We start from the raw sequence: 19,015 nt of genomic DNA on the forward strand, positions 1-19,015 counted from the left end.
TGACGGTCAAGTTCTAATATCAGCATACTATTGTATATACTGTATGTAAATATGTAATTTACCACAGCTGTAATGTGATGGTTAAGTTTGAAAATGCACCTTGAAATGCTTAAAAAGTGCTTGAGTTTGACTTTGTAAAAGGTGCTCTCAATATTTACATTTCAGTAATGCAATGTCATGTTACAAACCAGCCTACATATTCCCCAATGACATATCTGCAGTAAGATAATATTGGCAAATATGCTGCCTGGGCTCTCGTGTCCACCCTGTAATACTTCTCATCTCCACACTCTTCTTTTCAGAGTTACACATGTATGAACTATGAAGAAACAATGACAATGTAAAGTGTTTTGGTAAAAGGAACAGAAACGACAGAGACTTCATTTATGCCCATACTGTATTTTATACTTAACAGTGTACGTCTGCCAAAGCAAAATAGAAATATTACTTAGAAATGTATATCGAAAGGCACAGCATCATAATACAATTTGACATGCATGTTTTTACTTTAAAATCGGAGTAAACGTTTAAAAGGTTGACCCATCTGGCCTGTCTGTCGAATACTAACAGCCGTCCGTCACAGGGTAAATACTTAGCTTAGGGGTCGTTGCTTTCAGAAGCGTCCAGTCAAAATGGTAAAGCAAAACTACTGCTGACTTACGGTACTAAAGGTAGCGCGTGCGCTCTCCTTAAGCTCTTGAAAGATCTGACGTTTGTAACACATTTTCTGTAAAAATCCCTCGGAACGTGAGCTGCACCTGACTTCCGCGATTAGCACCCAAAACTGTCCCGTCCTTTGTACAACAGAGACCACGGCTACGCCTTTACATCACTGTCAGGACAGATGGCCCCTGTACATAAATATACATTAAATATACATTCAGAGAAGCGGGGAGAAATGAGCATGCAAATTTGGTCCACCTTTACAGCAGTCAGCCAGAACAGAAAGCATCGACCCAAGACTCGTCCTGAGAAACAACGCTGACCCCTCGGAGTTTCCCCCGAAGGCCATGCAGAACTGGGGCTGGTTTTTGGCACATTTACGGAAGGTCTTTCTTTCTCTTTTTCTTGTAACCACCCCATACACTTGACTGGCATTTTTTTTTGTCTCCGTCCCATCAGAGGTCAAAAAGGCTATCTAAAACGTTACTGTGAGCTCGTACGGTGCATGGCTTCGGGTCTCTTGATACAGATTTTATGCAACGTATCAGAGGAGCAAAGCACATTAATATTCCAGTTTAAAAAAATACAACAATAAAGACTTAATATAAAAGTGGAGGCTGACAGGGGCGTCCCGTCAGTCCACGGGAGGTGCAGTTCAGCTCGTTATACAGTAGATCTGCCGAAACATAAAGGCCCAAACACAGGCGAAGAACCCTGAAATCTATACACTGTTCCAGTTACTGTTGAATGTGCTGTGCAGGTGGCCCGTGCTGCCGTCTCCCTTCCCGCTTTGTGTCTTGAGCTGAACAAAAGAAGAATCCTGTACTTTTTTTTTTTATCTCCGTGTAGGTTGTTTTCTTGGTTTTTTTTAGGTTCACCTCGAGAGTTTGCTGATGACTCGAATGAGAGCGGCGTTCTCATCCTTGAGCCTCTGGTTGTCTGCTTTGAGGTCTCCCAGAACCTGCAGAGACATCATGAAGCATTACAATTAATAACAGCAACAGTGTTCTCTTGTGCATCTGATCTTTTACCATAGCATTGAATGTTTTACTTTTTCCCAAGTGAATTAATTTTTATGGTCTTTTGTTTTAGCCGAGGAGGTGCACTCCTGTTCTAAAACACTGCAGTAATACATCTCACCCTTATTCACTGCTAACAACCTGATCGTACGTCCGCAAGGCTGAAGTGTGAGGGTGGGAGACAGGGGATGTTCAGGGGGGGACAGCAGGTCGACAGTAGATGTCATATAGAAGTATACATCACGTGAAAGCTGGAACCTGAAGATTCAGTTCAGTGGCAGCACAGTGCCGTGTGTCAAGTTATTATAGTCATAAATATGTACTAAGCAGCATTTTGTTCAGCCCACCAAAGATTTGCAGCTGGTCTATAGACCGTTTAGGACAGAGGCTCAGAGAGAGAGAGAGAGAGAGAGAGAGAGAGAGAGAGAGAGAGAGAGAGGAGAGAGAGAGAGAGAGAGAGAGAGAGAGAGAGAGAGAGAGAGAGAGAGAGAGAGAGAGAGAGAGAGAAGAGAGAGAGAGAGGAGAGAGAGAGAGAGAGAGAGAGAGAGAGAGAGAGAGAGAGAGAGAGGAGAGGAGAGAGAGAGAGAGAAAACAAAGCAGTGAATCAGAGAAATAAAACTCTATAAATGCAGCTGTCTCTGTCCCGTTTATGTTTTATATGCTATGGAGATGATACACCGTCTTACTGGTGTGAACTGGCAGGTTTCAGAACCTTGCACGTTGCACGTCGCAAATCTTTGGTCTGAACAGGGACTTAGGGCACCTTTTCAATATGAAAGTTTAGAGTGAACAAGGGTTTAGAACATTATGGTTTAAATGTAAGATTTCCGTTCTCACTTACAGGTGTGTCTCATTATTGTCGCAGCATTTTTTGGGTTGATACCACATAACTTTGGTGCTAAATTGAATCATTTATAGAAATGGTAGAGTGCTAAAACTCAAAAGTGTGATGTCATCAAGTATAAAGAGTGGAGCTGCTCCACAGGACAGTGAACTGTGACAGAAGTTATAGATGACAGTGAGATCACCAGGGGAATGTTGTGAAACATTTTCTGTTTACCTGACAACACTTCAATAGAATAAAGATCATTTGGGTCTAAAAACAGAAAACAAACTAAATCAGTCTCCTTTCATTGTCTATGGAGCAGCTCCACACTTTATACTTGATGACATCACAAGTTTGAGACTTATTCCTCTGGTTTCTGGTTTTGAGAGAAAGAAGCTCATGTTCATGAATATTGACTGAACTTCCCCGGCCACGGAGAGAACAGACTGGACTTCATCATTCAGGTGGTGTTTCCCTTTAAACTTCTAACTGCAGCTAAGCCAACGAGATGGCAACAATCCCACAGGCCCCATGAAATAAACGTACATTAAATGTGCCTCATATACAAAAAGATGGGCAGTGATATGTTGCAGTGATGTGACTACTGATCAGGATCAGGGTCATCAATAACGTTAGCTCCCAGTTTGCTTTACAAATGAAATATTGATTTTCAACTCAATTGTATGAACTCATCAGGGATGGAGGACAGTGCTGAGAGTGAGTGTCTGGACACTGAGGACATTTCATTGCTGAGCAAAGAAATCCAAAAACCTGTAATGGACCAAAGCTCCTGATGTAGTTGGCTCTACTATATGATGCTCACCAGCGTAACACATAAGAAGTCCAATAGACTCCCTTTCTCTAAATGTTTCTTTGTGGAGGTTCACTCTGATGTTTCAATCTGAAAGCAACATTTGTTGTGCAACTGTTGCACTCAGTGTAAACATTTGGGAACAGAGTCATTTGATTACAATCAAGTTAAAGTTGTACTCCATAAGAGTTGAGATCCCTTGTTTCTAGCGACCTCTTTGGCAGTAAGATGTAACTGCAGGCAAGTCTGTTCTTTTAGAGCCTCCTTCAAATACAAGTGAACGCAGCAGAACCGTTGGTGACGATCTGGGCCGACAGACCAACCGCTGTCAGCAGCGTCACTAACATGGCGGCTTATTTAAATCTGGCCCGGGAATGTCGCCACAGACACAGGCATTGGAATAATCAGCAACAAGTGCTTTCATTAGTGGCTCATATGATCAATCACCATTGTTTGACTCACTATTTGATAGATATTAACTTAAAAGGCAACAAATAGATCAAAATCTGACAGAGTACAACTTTAATTTAGTACACTAAGTAATTAGTTTGGAAGTGAAAGTCTGTACCTTGAGCTCATCCTCCAGTTCCACTGCTTTCCTCTGGAGGGCCAACTTCTCCTGTGAACAGGTTCACATCACAAACGCAACAGTAAGCAAGGGCTCATATTGTTTCTGACACCTTGGCTTCACGCTTCACTCAACTTATGTGTTGCTGCTTGTCATTCTCTGGTCTCATATTTGATCACACCATACAAAACCAAATACACAGTAAATGTGGAGAACACAGCGACCTTCAGCCTCACGGCTCAAGAACAAAACGCTTACTTTAACAACCTTTATGCTTTTCTCTTTATTGTGATACAACACTAAATATGCAGTATATATTAGTATTTATGTATACAGTTGAGGAGGTTTGTTCCTGGAAGAACAGACAGTAAAAAAGCAGACTTACAAATCTTTCCAGTTCCAGCAGGGCCGGTCTGTCCGAGCTGCTCTCTTGACTCTGCCACACAGAGAAACCGTTTTCATACATGTGACTGTGGAACTACACAACTGCTGCAGTCTATGGCAAATACAACAGACACTGATTTTATAGTTATCAACCTCACTTTAAACACATGATCCTAATAAACCTAAATGCTCAAATTTGATTTCTAAGAAAGAATAAAACCTTTGAAAGAATCAGATTTACATTCACAGAGGGGAGGGTTTGTGCTTTAGGAACTTGCAGCTGCTGTTAAATTAAATAAGAAAAGAAACATAAACAACTATTAAAAGCTGATTTGTGCTGCTGTCCACGGTCACACACACTCTCCTTATTATGGCTGACTCAGACAAACATTAGTGCCAGCATGGTATCCCTCTGGTAATTATGTCCACACACACAAAGATGTAGCAGCAAACCGGCCGAACCTGTCGCAGTCTCTCCAGCTCCACTTTGTTTTGGCTGAGCAGCAGCTCCTTCTCTTGCAGCTGGTCCTTCAGAGCCATGTTCTCCTGCAGTACCTCAAAGTACAGCTGCAGGAAAACACGCACACACAACAAAGACTTCAGTAAAGGAAGGAACCTAACAGGAAGTTAGTCCCTATGTTCATACATTTTTGTTTCATATATATATATATATATATATATATATATTTTTTTTTTTAAAGGAAACATACTACACCACATACTGATACATGCCGTTCCCGTATTTATTGTCTCCACAGTTTACTGTTTCTTTTTAAATCTGGGCACCGAAAATGAGCTATATAAAATCAAAGACCTTCAGACTACAACAACCTAAAAAATATAAGGTCATCAAAGGTCCGACACTCTAATGCTTTTCAATACTACGTGTTTCAAAACGACACAATATTCCTCATTCAATAGTATCAAAAGTATCAAAGCTATTAAAAGAAAGAAAGAAAATTGAACAGTTGTGATGTGTGTTCAGTGACATTTTCTGCATCTGCATCGCAATAAAAAGAAAAAAAGATCCTACTGTATGTCAAAGACATCGTTTTTTTATGCTAATATTGTATGGGACTTTAAAATGCTGGTTTTGTGACAACCTTAGAAGACAAAAGCTTCATATGTGCAGGTAGCAAATAGCTCGGCCCATGCTACAGCACAGCCTACCCGGGGATTCTGTTCTTTTCTCTCTAGAGCTTGTTGGGTATCATTCCTGTCTTGGTTTGTTTAGATTTCAGAATTCAGTTTCAGCCCCTCAGGTGTGTTTTTTTTCAGGAATGTGTGAGCTGAGCTTTTTTGTGACAAGTCAGACACGTACCGTTCTGTAGACAGCTGACGAGTCTTCCAGTGGACTCTCACTGCAAAACACATGAGAGAGACACGAGAGAGACCTTTAAAGCCTGACAGGGAATCCTCCACGCACACAAATGTTTTATACATTTATAAAACTAAAAATTCATCTTTGTGTCCTGATACTGATACACATGTATCTTGTCTACTTCAGGTCATAACCTACAGGTGCACATGCAAATTTTGAGTACATAGTCAAATATTTGTTTAACAGTCTTCCCCTGCGGCCCTCATATAAGACCTTTATCTTAAAAGAAAAGTAACAAGTCATAACATGATCAACATCCAGGGTTTTTAACTATTCTGCTAGCTTGTCTCTGAAATGTGTAAAATGTCACAGAGAAGAAAAAAAGTTAAGGACTGAAACTAGTATCACTCACTTTGAATTACTGTTATTGTTTGTGTCATCCAAAGGACCATCCTCATCTTCATTCTGAGAAACAAGAAGGTCCATAGTGTCAGCTGCACACCACTACAGTTAGAGCAGCCCTTTACTAGCAAGTACTGCATGTCTGAGATAATACACACAGCAAGGAAGGTCACTCCACATCTGATACGCCTATGAAATATTCAAAGACTGGAATTATTAATCTGCCCGTCAACCATGTGCTTTCCCCACTTTATTTCCCATTTAGTAGCTTTAAAGTTGTACTCCCTAAGATTTGAGATACCTTGTTTCTAGCGGCCTCTTTGGCGGTAAGATGTAACTGCAGGCGAGTCTGTTCTTTCAGAGCCTCTATCTTGTCAAGTTCAGGGTCACTATGTGTGTTGACTTTTTTTTGCTCCTTTGTAAACTTCACTGACACACATTCACCTGGTCTGTCCCCTATATGTTACTCTCTTAAATCCATACGCGCACACACATGTTCCTATTACACTATTACACCTTTTTTCATCCATAAGAAAGAGGTAAAATGACAATTACGTTGTTTTTTAAAAACTCTGAGCGTTGTAATAATACGAGGCGGGGAACAGCTTGGACCCGGAAATCATGAGAGGGCGTTACGTCACCTCTTAACTCAGAAATTCCAGATTTCAGATTAAAGGTGAACGCAGCAATATTGGCAGTGACAAGCTCGACCAGCAGACCAACCACTGTCAGCAGCGTCACTAACATGGCGGCAAATTTGCATAAAGGGAGGGAAAGTCGTTACAGACATTCATTAGTGGGTCATATGATCAATCTCCATTGTTTTAACTCACGCTTTGATAGACAGGAACTTAAAAGACAATTAACTAGAAGAAAATCTTACGAAGTACAACTTTAAAGTTGTGAAAATGATCTTATTATGCACTGTCTGGCAGTATCATATACCGTATAATCAGCTGGTTTGGGCACTTATACGTATAAAAATGATATACAAATGTATCATAGCCTGGGAACCAGACGAATCTGCTGAGCTCATGTTCATCAGGCACATTTCCATCCGTCCAGATCCTTCCTGGGGAAGCCAATCACAGCCGTGTATCTCATTTGGGGAGGGTTTGAGATAGATAGTTGCTAAAGTAACCTGTGTTCTGCATCCAGCGCATCTCACCTTAAATGTTTTGAGAAACCCTTTTTACTGCTGTATGTTTAATTGTAATTTGATGAAGTCTGTGACCCGGCTGCCATTGTTTTCCTGCTTGAAACGGACCGAGCACTGCCTCATGTGTCCTTCAGTGCTACATTGTTTCATTGCTCTGACTGTTTGTGACTTGACTGACCACTTGTGCGTTCTATATGCAAATAAAGGCGTAGTAAGCACATGGCTTACAGGGCCGACGCTGCAATGTAATATTACAGGAATGTCTGCATATTTGTGAATTTGAGTACATGTTATGAACCTAAATAAACAAGGTTATTGCCTTCTGGCTATCTCCAGGGACCTCAAGGATGCTCTCGGATATGTCTATTGGCTGATTTATTCAGACGTTGTGGAAAAGCCAATGAAGGAGCTCATGCTTCCGCTTACACAGAGGATGTGACTTGAGAAGGCGGCCCTTCAGTGTGGTCCAGGACACAGTCATGTACACACTGCTAAAAGAATGTGGCCAAAAACAACATGCGGTCGGAGTGATCGGATCTCAATGCGTCCTCAATGCTTCCTGGGTGCATTCCCACCTGAGCTGTCCAACCGTAGATCAGTGATCATCCAAGACGCACGTTAATGCAGGTCTGAACAGGGCCTATAACTTCCTGTCAGTAACATTTCCATCTTTTAAAAAGACTCATCAAATATTCAGTTACATCACAACAAAATAAGAACTGGTTTGGCTGTCTTTTCACCTACTTTCACACTACTGTCACACATCGCTGCAAAAGTGCATTATTGTGTTTGCTAAAACCAGCTGCTAACTGTTAAGCTGTAAAGCAAACCTCTACAGTTCAACACAAATCTGTGACGTAATGAGCAGGGTGAGCTCTCTGCCGTGTTTGGAATGATGTACGGTTGTTTCTTTCTTACCTCTCCACCTGGTTGATGGATGCCAGTGGAGCGTCTCTCCTTCCTCCCTCTCCTCCTGTCCTTCACTCCTAGACGCTTATCTCCCTCCGGCTCCACTGGGCTCACCGGGTCTGTATCTGAAACACATGGGGGGGATGACAAAAAACACTACTGAAGGACTTTTGGTTGAGTCAAAGGTCTAACTAATCATGGTCCATGCCACCGTAAAGATCAAAATTAATCTACACAGCTGGAACACAAAATGTGCTTGACAGATGTTGTTTGAGTGAGGCTGGAGCTCGGTTCAAGAGTCAATGCAGTCATCAGGTAGATTAGTCCCCAAATGCAGCTTTTTGTATAAGAGGAAACAGTCCTATCTCCGATTTCATTTTCTACTCCAGATCGATGCAAGTTGGGGCTTGAGAGCAGCGAGCTCAGTCAACATGAACAGAATGTTATTTGGCTTTGAGAGCTACTGTTCAAGCAAAATCTTTCTTACCTGACCTGATGTGCTGATTTATGTAAACACGGGGTCGATCACATTTATCAGACAAGGAAATACTTAGTTCCCCCACAAAAAACAAGCAAGGGTGAAGTGTGGGGTGGGGTGGGGTGACAAAACATGATGAGAGGAAGATATGCTGAACTCTCAATGATATGTTTCTGGTAACCACCCTGCCAGAGAAACCACACCTAATGCTCCACACCAGCAGCGGTGGTCATTACAACCCATGTGAGAAAACCTCATTTCCTTTTAAAAACTCCACAAGAGCACTCCACCCAAAATGTACATCATGTTTATATTTGGTAGTCTTGTATTACAGTAAACAGAAGTGACTCGAGCATTGCGTCCTCACTCACCCCTTTCAGCAGGCGTGACAGTAACAATGGGGCTGACGGGCTGGATGTTGCGCGGCGGTGGATCAGCAGCTTTAGCCACAGTCTTCTCTGCCTCTTTCAGGTCTGTCAGAGTCACACCCTGCCAGCATGGAGCAAAAACAAATCACTCAGAGGCTTTATGTTGCACGCAGAAGTCAACATCTTTTTTAGTGAAAATATACCGCCTTTCTATGGAGAATGAAAATATTGATGCAGTACATCAGCTGCAGCTCAGGAGGTGTGCAGCAGGGCTGGCCGATAATTCAATATGATCATTTATTGTGTTTCAATGGAATCCATATTGTGAAAAATTCATATTGAGATTTAATGAAACACAGTGACATTGTTTAAATCGACAATAACAAGCACACACAAAAAAAACATGCTAGTACAGCAGTGGTATAGCCACATCTGATATTCTATCAAATTCTGAACAATGAAAAAAATAACAGTATTTATGAATAAATCAAGTATTTATAATGTGTTCTCTAATTATATGTCCACTGTATATCGTTAGATATATGAAATGACTTGTATTAAGATTTTGTCCAGCCCATTAGAGCATGAAGCTCCACTTAGTCAATAAATAATCAGGTTAACCACATCATAATTAACATAATCTGTTTGCTCAAATACTTAATCATGCAAACTATCGGTAGCACCTACACACGTTAGTGAGATTGTTACACCAGCCAACTGAGTATCAGTCAATAAAAAGTGACACAATGTTTGATTTTAGCAGTCACGTGTTAGTATCTGTCAAGTCAAACTATATATGTATAACACATTTAAACTACTGCGGTTGACCAAAGTGCTTAACAGACATACTAACATAAATAAAGACAAAAGCAAACAAGACTAAGATCAGGAGAAAACAATAAATATAATTAGTCTAATAATTGCCGTACAAGAGAAAAGCCAAAGTATCAAGCTCAACTCAAAAAAAACCAACTCAATTCAAATCAATCTAGAAATGAATAGGAAGTCAGTAGAGGGAGGCCAATACTGGTGTTATGTGATCACGCTTCCTTTTTCCAGCTAGAAGGCAAGTGGCTATTGAACCGACTGTCCTAATATAGCGGTGTATGCAACACTGCATGTATGTGCACGCAGACAAAGGTTACACAGTTACTGAATGATTCCAGGTCCTACGGGTAAATAGAGATTGGAATAAAGAATGAATGAAAGAAAGATACAGGTTCTAAATTTGTAAGAATATTGAGATCTTTCAAAGTCTAAACTGAAATCAAATTAATTAATGTCAATGCAGGGATTTTTATGTATTGTTAATCATTGGGAAAGGGGTTTTGGGTAAAATATCAGAAATGCTGTCGGTGTCTGTTTGATTGACAGCAGCTGGCAGGCTGCCACAGTGCAAAGTCAACACAGTTGTGCTGTAGCTACAGGTCACGGGCAGACAGTGTGTTGTTAGTGGCACTGAAGCATTAGTGCACACCGAACTAAGCAGTGCCCTTTTCCACACTGAATGTTTGTTTGGTGGCTTGTTCAACAAGGTAAGCTTCAGGACAAGACGTGTGTCCATGTTTGACAGTGTGACGTTACTGCTTTATGCAAGATTTGATTCGCTGCTTCAAAATAAGGTCTATTTCTACAAAGACGAATACCGGATTAATGCAGCACTATGGGGCACCATCATGAAAACCAAAAATGTCACAGAATTTCATCTGGACTGTAAGGTCAGTTCTCTGAGTGGGTGTCTGGGTTTTTCCTGAAGGAGCATACTGTTGCTTGTCTAGAAAGAATTTTTGTTATATTGAGATATACATTGAATCACCTGTTTTAAACACCATTTTTGCACAGTTATGAGGTGATAAGAAGCAGTACCTGAGTGGAGCGCCGAGACTGTCGCATCAGCCGAGAGCGAGCTTTCCTCTGAGACTCAGACTCTTCGTCTCTGACTGGAGCCTGGAACCTAAGCACACCAACATCCACAAATGATATATCACATCCACAGTAATATATATATTTAAAAGGATGCTTTTTAAATCACAGTTGTTTGGGTACAGCATTAACTACAAATGAACTGTTATTGAATCCAAAAATGTTTTATGTTGCTGTTGTTTCTTACTTGCGCCGGTCAGTGTTGGGGGTGTTGGGGCTCTCAGCCGCAGCATCCCTCGTCTGAGGAGTGGGTTGGACTCTGGCAGTGCGGTTCGCCTTGTCCTGCTCCTTCTCCTCCTCATCTTTCTCCTCTGGTGTCTGAACCACACAGTACACAAAAAGGCCAAAATCTTAACTGTAGTCGACACTTTTTTTTCCTGATTTCCTAATATTCATAATATTGTTCTTGGTCATTCTTTGTTCCTTATACCAGAGGATTTCAAAGTGGGAGGGGGGTCCCCAAACAGTTTCAGGGAAGGCTCACTGAATGGACGTGAAAAAACATTACATTAATAATAAGATCACACAGAAAAGCCTAAATGTGTGTGGATTGGTTAAAAGATAGTTCAGAGATACAGTAGTCTTGGGAATTTTACAGTTTTTTCCATTTTTCCAGAGTCCGAAACTAAAACAATGTTTCAGGACAGATCTTTTTTGTGTTTTTGGTGTAGTCTAAAGTTATGTCAGCTTGTGAGATATGTAGACTATCTTGGCTCAAGTGTTGAGTCTCTGTGGGATCAAATACTGTAACAATTACGATCCCACAGGCATCCAGGAATTGAGTGACTAAGGTAAGGGGTGGCTATTTCCAAGCTTCTTCTGAGAGGAGGCCCATAGTCTCTGACTTTTCCCCCGCTTTATAACATAATTGTAAGAAATATATTGAATGAAAACAAAAAAATATTTATATAATTATATGGCAACATGCAGCCAAACAGCAGCTGTGTTTCCACTGCCATAAAAAAAAATTTTTGGGGGGGGGGGGGGGGGGGGTTGTAGGAACATTTTCAAATTAGTTGTAATGACAACAACTGGGCTGGAGTCTGAAAAATACGTAAATTAGTAATGTTATGTTAAAATCAATTCTTTTCAATGCTGTAAGGGGAATGTGTTGGCAGTAGAAAAGGCTGTTAAATATCTGATATCATAACTTATTCAACACTTTAGTTTTCATTATGCACAATATGCAGGAACTGACAAAAGCACCAAAAGATGTAGTCCATAAAAGCACTTGGCTGAGAAAGAAAGCTTTCTGTGTGACATGTTGGGCTGTACTCAGTGACCGTTACCTTGTCAGCGGGGCTGACTGCGGATGTGGTCCCACTCTCTGGACTGGACCCAGTGGAGCTTTCTGAGAAAAGAGAACCTGCATCATTTGGAGTTCGCACAATCACGTGTATGTACAGAATATGTAGTACTCCTGATCAAACTGTCAACACAGCAGCTGCTTACCGGGGCTGCTCTCTTTCTCCTCACTCAGCTCCAGGCCTCCTGAAACTCCCCTCTCTTTAGACTGGTCCTGCACGTTCATCTTTTCTTTACTGCTCATCCTGCACACTGAGCTCCTGCAAGGTTCAGAAATGTCCAAAATGACGGAAATATTGCCGTAAAAAGAGTTTAGCCAGTGTTTTTGTTTTACCTTGCCATAGAAATGATTTAGAAAAAATATATACAATAAGACATTTATATATCCCTTTGACAATATATAAAAATATTGAATTCAGCATAAGTTCCAGATGGATACTAACCTCCGCCGTTTGTTTTGTGCGTTTGCAGCGGTGGAGCCTTGTTGGTTTTGCCTGTCCAATATGGACTGTGGAGACAGAGGCAGCTATCAGTGATCTTTTAAATCACATTAAGTAAATGCATTTCATTCCAAGGAAAGACAAACTCATTCTCACGTTTGCTTGTTTCTGTGACAACTCCTCCAGAAGCTCCTCGACACTTTCATCAGCTACATCAAACGGGGACTGACCCTACAAGTGAGAAAAAATCAAACATGAAATCCTTGTTTGATTTACGGTATAAATTCCCTATAAATTACATAAATGTCAATGAAAATACCAGTTTTGTAAAGGAAAGAGAACACTGAACATAGAAGTATGATGTAGAGAAAAGTCTTCAGAATATTTTGGGCCTCACCGCATTGCTGCGGGCCTCCATATTACACAGCTGTTCAGCCAAAATGCGACAGGCCTCCCCCTGACCCCAGTGTGCTGCAGCATGGAGAGGTGTCCATCCATCAAAGTCCATAGCTGATACATCAAGCCCGCACTGACACAGGATCCTGGACAACACAACAGCAAGGTGACAACAGCAGAGACACTGTATAATGGAATATAGACCTCCGGAAGAAGAAAATAACATTTCTAAGTTCAAATGTTATATTATCCATTATTAAAAACATCAGGAGATGCTTACTTGAGTGCCTCTAAGTAGCCTTTGGCAGCAGCCACATGCAGTGGGGTGGCCCCGGTCCTGGGGTGTCTTACATCAGTGGGTAGGCCTTCAGTCAGCCAGGTCCGGGCGTCTGTCATGATCTGTTCCTCCTCCATCCGCTTGGCTGCCTCCAAGTCCACACCTAGACACAAACAGAAATGATCACATGAACACATGCGTCCCTTGTTTTATCATTGTCTACATTATAAGGCAGCACACACATTCAGGAGGCTTTCCATTTAGCTAGTTATTAGCGTTTCGTTTAGTTATTATGCATTTCATTGGATGATGAGCAAGAGTATGTAATTATTGTTACAATAATGGCATTTCAGCCTTGATTCCGTTCGATAATGCTGAGCCTCCATATATATATATATATATATATATAGTAATATATATATATAGTAATATATATATATATATATTACTATATATATATAGTAATATATATATATATATATATATATATATAGTAATATATATATAGTAATATATATATATATGGAGGCTCAGCATTATCATACATTATATAGTAATATATATATAGTAATATATATATATATAGTAATATATATATATATATATATATATATATAGTAATATATATATAGTAATATATATATATCTATATATAGAGTAATATATATAGTAATATATCATTATCAGCTCTAAAAGCCCATACCGGTCCATCCCAAATAATTATGCTTTCTCTTAGTAAGCAGGGTTTCAGCTTCTCTCTTATGGTCTACTCACACTTACCGTTCGTACCGTGCCCAAGCACCCTTCACAGCCAAAGTCTAGTTCGTTTGACCAGTATGAGAGCAGCTGTATCATGCCTAGCCATGGAGCAATTCCCAGCCGTGGACCAGTTCAGAGATGTAGGCTTTGGCACAGTGCGACTGCACAAGCACAAAAGGCGGTCCTAGCAACCATTTATATGCGACAGTTCCCCGCAAAGGAGACAGGGCTCCAGACTAACTTTTTTCACTAGGAGCACTGTGGCCCCCAACTGAAAATTTTAGGGGCGCAACCAGAAATGTTAGAGGCACACACGATAAATCAATAATGGATGCACAAATTACAATGACCTGTTTCAAATTCAGAGTCACATTTTTATTGCGCTCTTTTGAAGATGCAAAATAGAAGGTTAACCGACAGCACCATCACTGTCATGACAGTACAATATAAAAAAATATACCATACGTTCAAACTAAGGGGTGTGACGAGACGATACACGACATTGTCCACGAGAAGCGAAGATATTTTAACACTATTTTGAAAAATGTCAGTATTTTCTTTACAGGGGGGTTGATTTTAGCAGAGAGCTGTGGTGATGCTGCAGGTGCCTTTGCATAGTACCTGTGTTAGCCGCGGTGTAGCCTACGGTACTCACGGAGGAATAGTGGCGGAGGAGGATGGATCGGGCTTAAGCACGGTACGGATCAACTGGATCAACTAGGCCAAATGTGAGCGCACCCTTAAGCTCTTTTTTCCATTCTTTACACAACAACTTCTGTCCCTTTATGCACAAACAAGGGCAACACTGAATGCCTTCTAGAAAAGGTTGTCATGAAAAAACGGTTTAAAAGCATTAAACAATTATCGTATCTGCTCCCTCTTTTTGAGGGCCAACCATCACCCCGCCTTTGAGTGTGTCGTTTAAACCAGGTATTAACACCTTTTCTTCCTGGCGCGTTCGAACAACATATCATGCTAACTAGTTTGTTCCAAGCATAATCCTGTTTTAAATCCTCTGTCCACCAGCCCATGAACTGCACATCAAGTCCCACCATCAGCAAGGATGTTCAAGAAACAACTGGATGGTGAAAATGGTTGATGGCATTACTAAAGATACACATTAAATGATCACACTAATGCTCAAAGAAATTAATTGTGAGCATTTTGCTTTTAACTGGGAACAACACCAACGTGCCTGTGTCACGCAATAGGAGAGCCAAGCATGATACAAAACATTTTTTTTCAACGCTTGGGGCGGCCAACCACCATGCATGCAAATGCTTTGAATTCAACAGAACATGTTATTGAAAGAAATATGCTGAGGATTAGGCACAAAAATGAAACATCTTTTTAAAAGAGATGTGTGCTAGCTCAGCAGGACAGCACTCACCTTGTCTCAGAGTGTACGCCTGAAGGAGGGACTCAGTGGTCTCATCCAGAGCAATGTCCAGAGGGACGTCTCCATCACAGTTCACAGCAGAGAGAGACGCGCCTTGCTGCAAAAGAAAACTAACAAAAAAAACATGTAGAGTCAGAATCAATTTAAATGCAGAAACTGTTACAAAGTCTACAAAAAAAACAACCAAGTCTAAACAGACACACCTTACATCACATTATCTTTACCCCAGACCAAAATGCACAGAACAAGAGGGTAAAGGCAAAAAAAGGTGCATCAATTGTTAAATCATCTGAGCTGCAAGCATTTGTGTGCCAGGCCAGCCCACTCATGCTTTAGCTGACTTGTTGTCCTGCCAAATAGGACAACAACGTAAGTATTGTTAAATGCACAAATACTCTGGCACCCACGATGCATTCTGACGTCCCCAAAGTGGCAAATAGTACTGTATTACGCTGCTGTATTCTGCTAACTGTAGAGACAAATACTACACACTCTGCGATGTCAGGGTAGCCGCAGGAGGCAGCAACATGCAGCGGTGTCCATCCCTCACTGTCAACCTGGTTCACGGTTGCACCATGCTCCAAAAGGAAGGAGACTATCTCCATGCTGCCATCTATACAGGACTGTGTAGAAGAGAGGAAAACCAAAATGCAACTGTAAATGTTTCTCGTTTGTCTCAGCATCAACCAGTCATTTTAATTGAACCTCAGGGAGAAACTGCCTCACCTGGTGGAGAGCAGTGATCCCATCGGCATTGGAACAGTTGATAATTTCTGCAACATCCTCTCCATTCCTCATTTTGGTTTCTTTGGCCTCCATCAGCATCACCTCGGCCTCTTCCGTGTCTCCGCTGGCACAGGCAGCCAGGAACTCTGCAGCCCTGTCAAACCTCACCCTTTTCCTAAAGACAGAGGACACATGCAGCGAGATGACCTCCCTGGTAAGCTGTGGTAGCTGGTTTGCCGTTTTAAAGAAGAAAAGTGACTTGAAGCGCCAGTGTTTCATACAGGGAATAGACAAAAAAAGAAACGCAGTGGCCCTGAGAAAAAGCTAGTGAGATTTGATCAGACTGTTAATAGAGTTTAGTTACAGGATTAGACTGGCAATATTCTAAGATTTATTTATCCTTTATATTTTTATTGCTACCCTGCGTGTGGATCTTAGCCCCAAGATCATTTGTTCCTACTGAAGACTTCTTTTAGACTTTCTGCAAACAATACTCAAACAGGAGCAAATTATGCATTTGTGACTTTTGTCAAAACTGTGGATGTGGTGATTATTTAAAGGCCGCAGGACGGTATATGTGGAATTGAGTAAAAAAACAAAACGCAGTGGCCATGTTCAAGTTACTGAAGGAACATGTCACCCAGCTAAACAGTGCGTGTGGATCAGTGATTCTCAAACTGTGTAAAACAAACTTGTAAACGTGTACCACTGGTGATAATCAAGCTCTCTCTGGTGGTACTTGAGGGAATCTCCAAAACAACAAAAAAAGTAACATTAATTACTAAATTAACACTAAGAAACTAGTAAATGTCATTTAAAATAAGTTCAGCCTTTCCCTTTCATATCTTTGTTTCAGTATCAGCCTGCTACGTAGCCACGTTCATGAGTTAGGAGCTAAACTGTGATGGCAGAGTAAGCAGAGGTAAAATGATTGGTTTCAAACACTGACATGTCCGTTCTGATGCTGCCCCTTCCTACAGCGTGGCTGTGGCTGAAGACAGTCAACAATAAATAACCTTCTGATCAGGAATCAACCTTCCTGTCCGTAGCTGAACAGTGTCGGCCTACGCTGCTGTATTCTAACATTGGTGGCACTCGAGAGACCCTGATGTTTGCTGAGGTGGTACATCATGTACAAAGTTGGAGAACCACTGCAGTCAATGTGTTTATAATAGTTTTTGTAAAATGGTGTGAGTCTATGGAAAGATACAAGCGAGATATGAAATAACACAAGATTGTATCACTGCCATTCCTGCTTGTTGTGTTGTAACACAAATGTCCATTTCAGTCATGTTCAGTCAATGTTGGTGAGGAGGATCTTCTGGTGACTACTGTTTGCTCAAATCCCAAATATTGACTTTTCATTACCAATTTTTATATTGTTGCAGTATTTATGACGGATGGACCTGCAACCGAGGCAGCAACTACAGTATAAAGAAATCTAAATTGAACAGCAATTATCAGTGAGACGTGTCACCTTTAAAGAGATAGCACCTGCCTGTGTCGGCCCAATGGTTAAACACAAACACTGCAAAAGTACGTATTATGTACCGTAAGTCCCAAAAGCCATGATGTGTGACTTAGCAACACAGTGATGGGCAAGCAGACTATGTGACTGTATGCCATTAACTTGCTAGCTAGCTAATGTTAGCTAACACAAAAACTACAAACTAGGATCTCTGGCAGTTTTAAAAAGAAACGGAGCATTGCTATCTTAATGAAACAGTAGATTGAGCAGCAGGGGAGCTAGTATCATGTTTAGTCCAGCCTGGTCCAAGCCCACGCACAACATTCCTCCTGCAGCTTATCTCCCGATGCTAAGCTAAGCTAGCTGATGTTCGCCTGCTGCTGCTGTTCAAATGTGGCAGGAAACGTTTTCTCACCGTCGTTTGAGGAGGGGGCTGGTTTCATCTCTGCCTAAACATTCTGGCTGGTCCCTCGGAGGGTCGTTGAGCTCGGCCCCCGGTTCCTCCGCTCCGTTCTCGGCATCGCCCCGCCACCTCCTCCTGGGCACGGCCGGGGCTTTGTCGGTGCATGAGCCGGCCCAGCGCTTCAGCTGCTCCCGCCGCTTGGTCCTGGCCGAGTCCCCCATTGTTTATCCGAGGAGGACTGCGTTTTTAAAAATAAAACATTCACTGGCAGGGAACGACACACCCTCCATGTGTATACTTTCACTTCCTGGTTCTGGCTCTGGCTCTGGATGTGGAGGAAGCCTCGGCTCGTGCTCGTCGGCGTCGCGAGCGCGCAAGGTTGCTCAGGCTTGTCTGTCTGACGTCACCACCGCTGTTCAGTTCAGTGGCAGCCCCAGACCACAGGAAACACTGTCACATCTGTTTGTTTTTATTGTCATATATCTAAGACGTTTTGGAGTGATGTTGAATCTCATTTTCTTGATGCTGCTAACTCTTTCTACCCTCTTACCCTTGAAGATATTATTTACTACTTTGTTAACCACGAAGAGAATACCCTTGAACGCCTGATGAACTTTGTTATCCTTTACGCAAAATTCTTTATTCATAAACAAAACGTTGCAAAATGTGTACCTAAATTTGCTCATTTCCTCCCAGAACTGACCTCTTTGCTTAACTCTCTGATATTGGTAAATAACAAGAAAAGTAATACCTTACTGAGTCATTATGAAAAGTTTTCCCCTGAAGTCCCTGTTTGAACTATCCGTTTTTGATTTATTTAGTTTTAGTCAGTATTATTGGAGTGGTACGGTGCACAGCTCCTTTGGCTTATTAGCCCTTACCAAGGGGATAAACCAAACTAGGCCGCGTACCCCTCCTCCGGCCTCTCGCTTCCTGCCTCTTCGGCCCGCCCACTTCCGGGTTGCCACTGGCGACTGAGCACAGGTAGGTGTAGGCTGCAGTGCTGTGTGT

At 41.6% G+C, this 19,015-nt stretch overlaps 1 protein-coding gene across 1 annotated transcript; it reads right to left on the minus strand.

Moving 5' to 3' along the window:
* Positions 1–398: 398 nt before the first annotated feature.
* ppp1r12c (protein phosphatase 1, regulatory subunit 12C) lies at positions 399–18,352 on the minus strand. Its single transcript, XM_083933501.1, has 20 exons — positions 18,017–18,352; positions 16,134–16,308; positions 15,900–16,030; positions 15,399–15,517; positions 13,253–13,412; positions 12,974–13,118; positions 12,733–12,807; positions 12,580–12,644; positions 12,284–12,396; positions 12,121–12,182; positions 11,019–11,149; positions 10,775–10,862; positions 8,912–9,029; positions 8,072–8,187; positions 6,005–6,057; positions 5,593–5,632; positions 4,734–4,838; positions 4,273–4,323; positions 3,888–3,938; positions 399–1,624 (listed from the first exon to the last, which is right to left on the minus strand). The coding sequence occupies exons 1-20, from the start codon at positions 18,223–18,225 to the stop codon at positions 1,538–1,540; spliced, it is 2,094 nt and encodes a 697-aa protein (XP_083789627.1). The 5' UTR covers positions 18,226–18,352; the 3' UTR covers positions 399–1,537.
* Between the last annotated feature and the right edge of the window lie 663 nt (positions 18,353–19,015).

The sequence above is a fragment of the Echiichthys vipera genome, assembly GCF_963691815.1.
Source record: "Echiichthys vipera genome assembly, chromosome: 2".
Taxonomy (NCBI): domain Eukaryota; kingdom Metazoa; phylum Chordata; class Actinopteri; order Perciformes; family Trachinidae; genus Echiichthys; species Echiichthys vipera.

What these genes read in the sequence shown, in the direction of transcription:
- ppp1r12c (XM_083933501.1), bottom strand. Translation starts at nt 18,225, where the DNA reads ATGGGGGACTCGGCCAGGACCAAGCGGCGGGAGCAGCTGAAGCGCTGG. An exon ending in AACAATAACAGTAATTCAAA is followed by an intron (nt 5,633 to 6,004) that starts GTGAGTGATACT and finishes TGTGTTTTGCAG; the next exon opens with TGAGAGTCCACTGGAAGACT. An exon ending in TGCTGGAACTGGAAAGATTT is followed by an intron (nt 3,939 to 4,272) that starts GTAAGTCTGCTT and finishes ACCTGTTCACAG; the next exon opens with GAGAAGTTGGCCCTCCAGAG.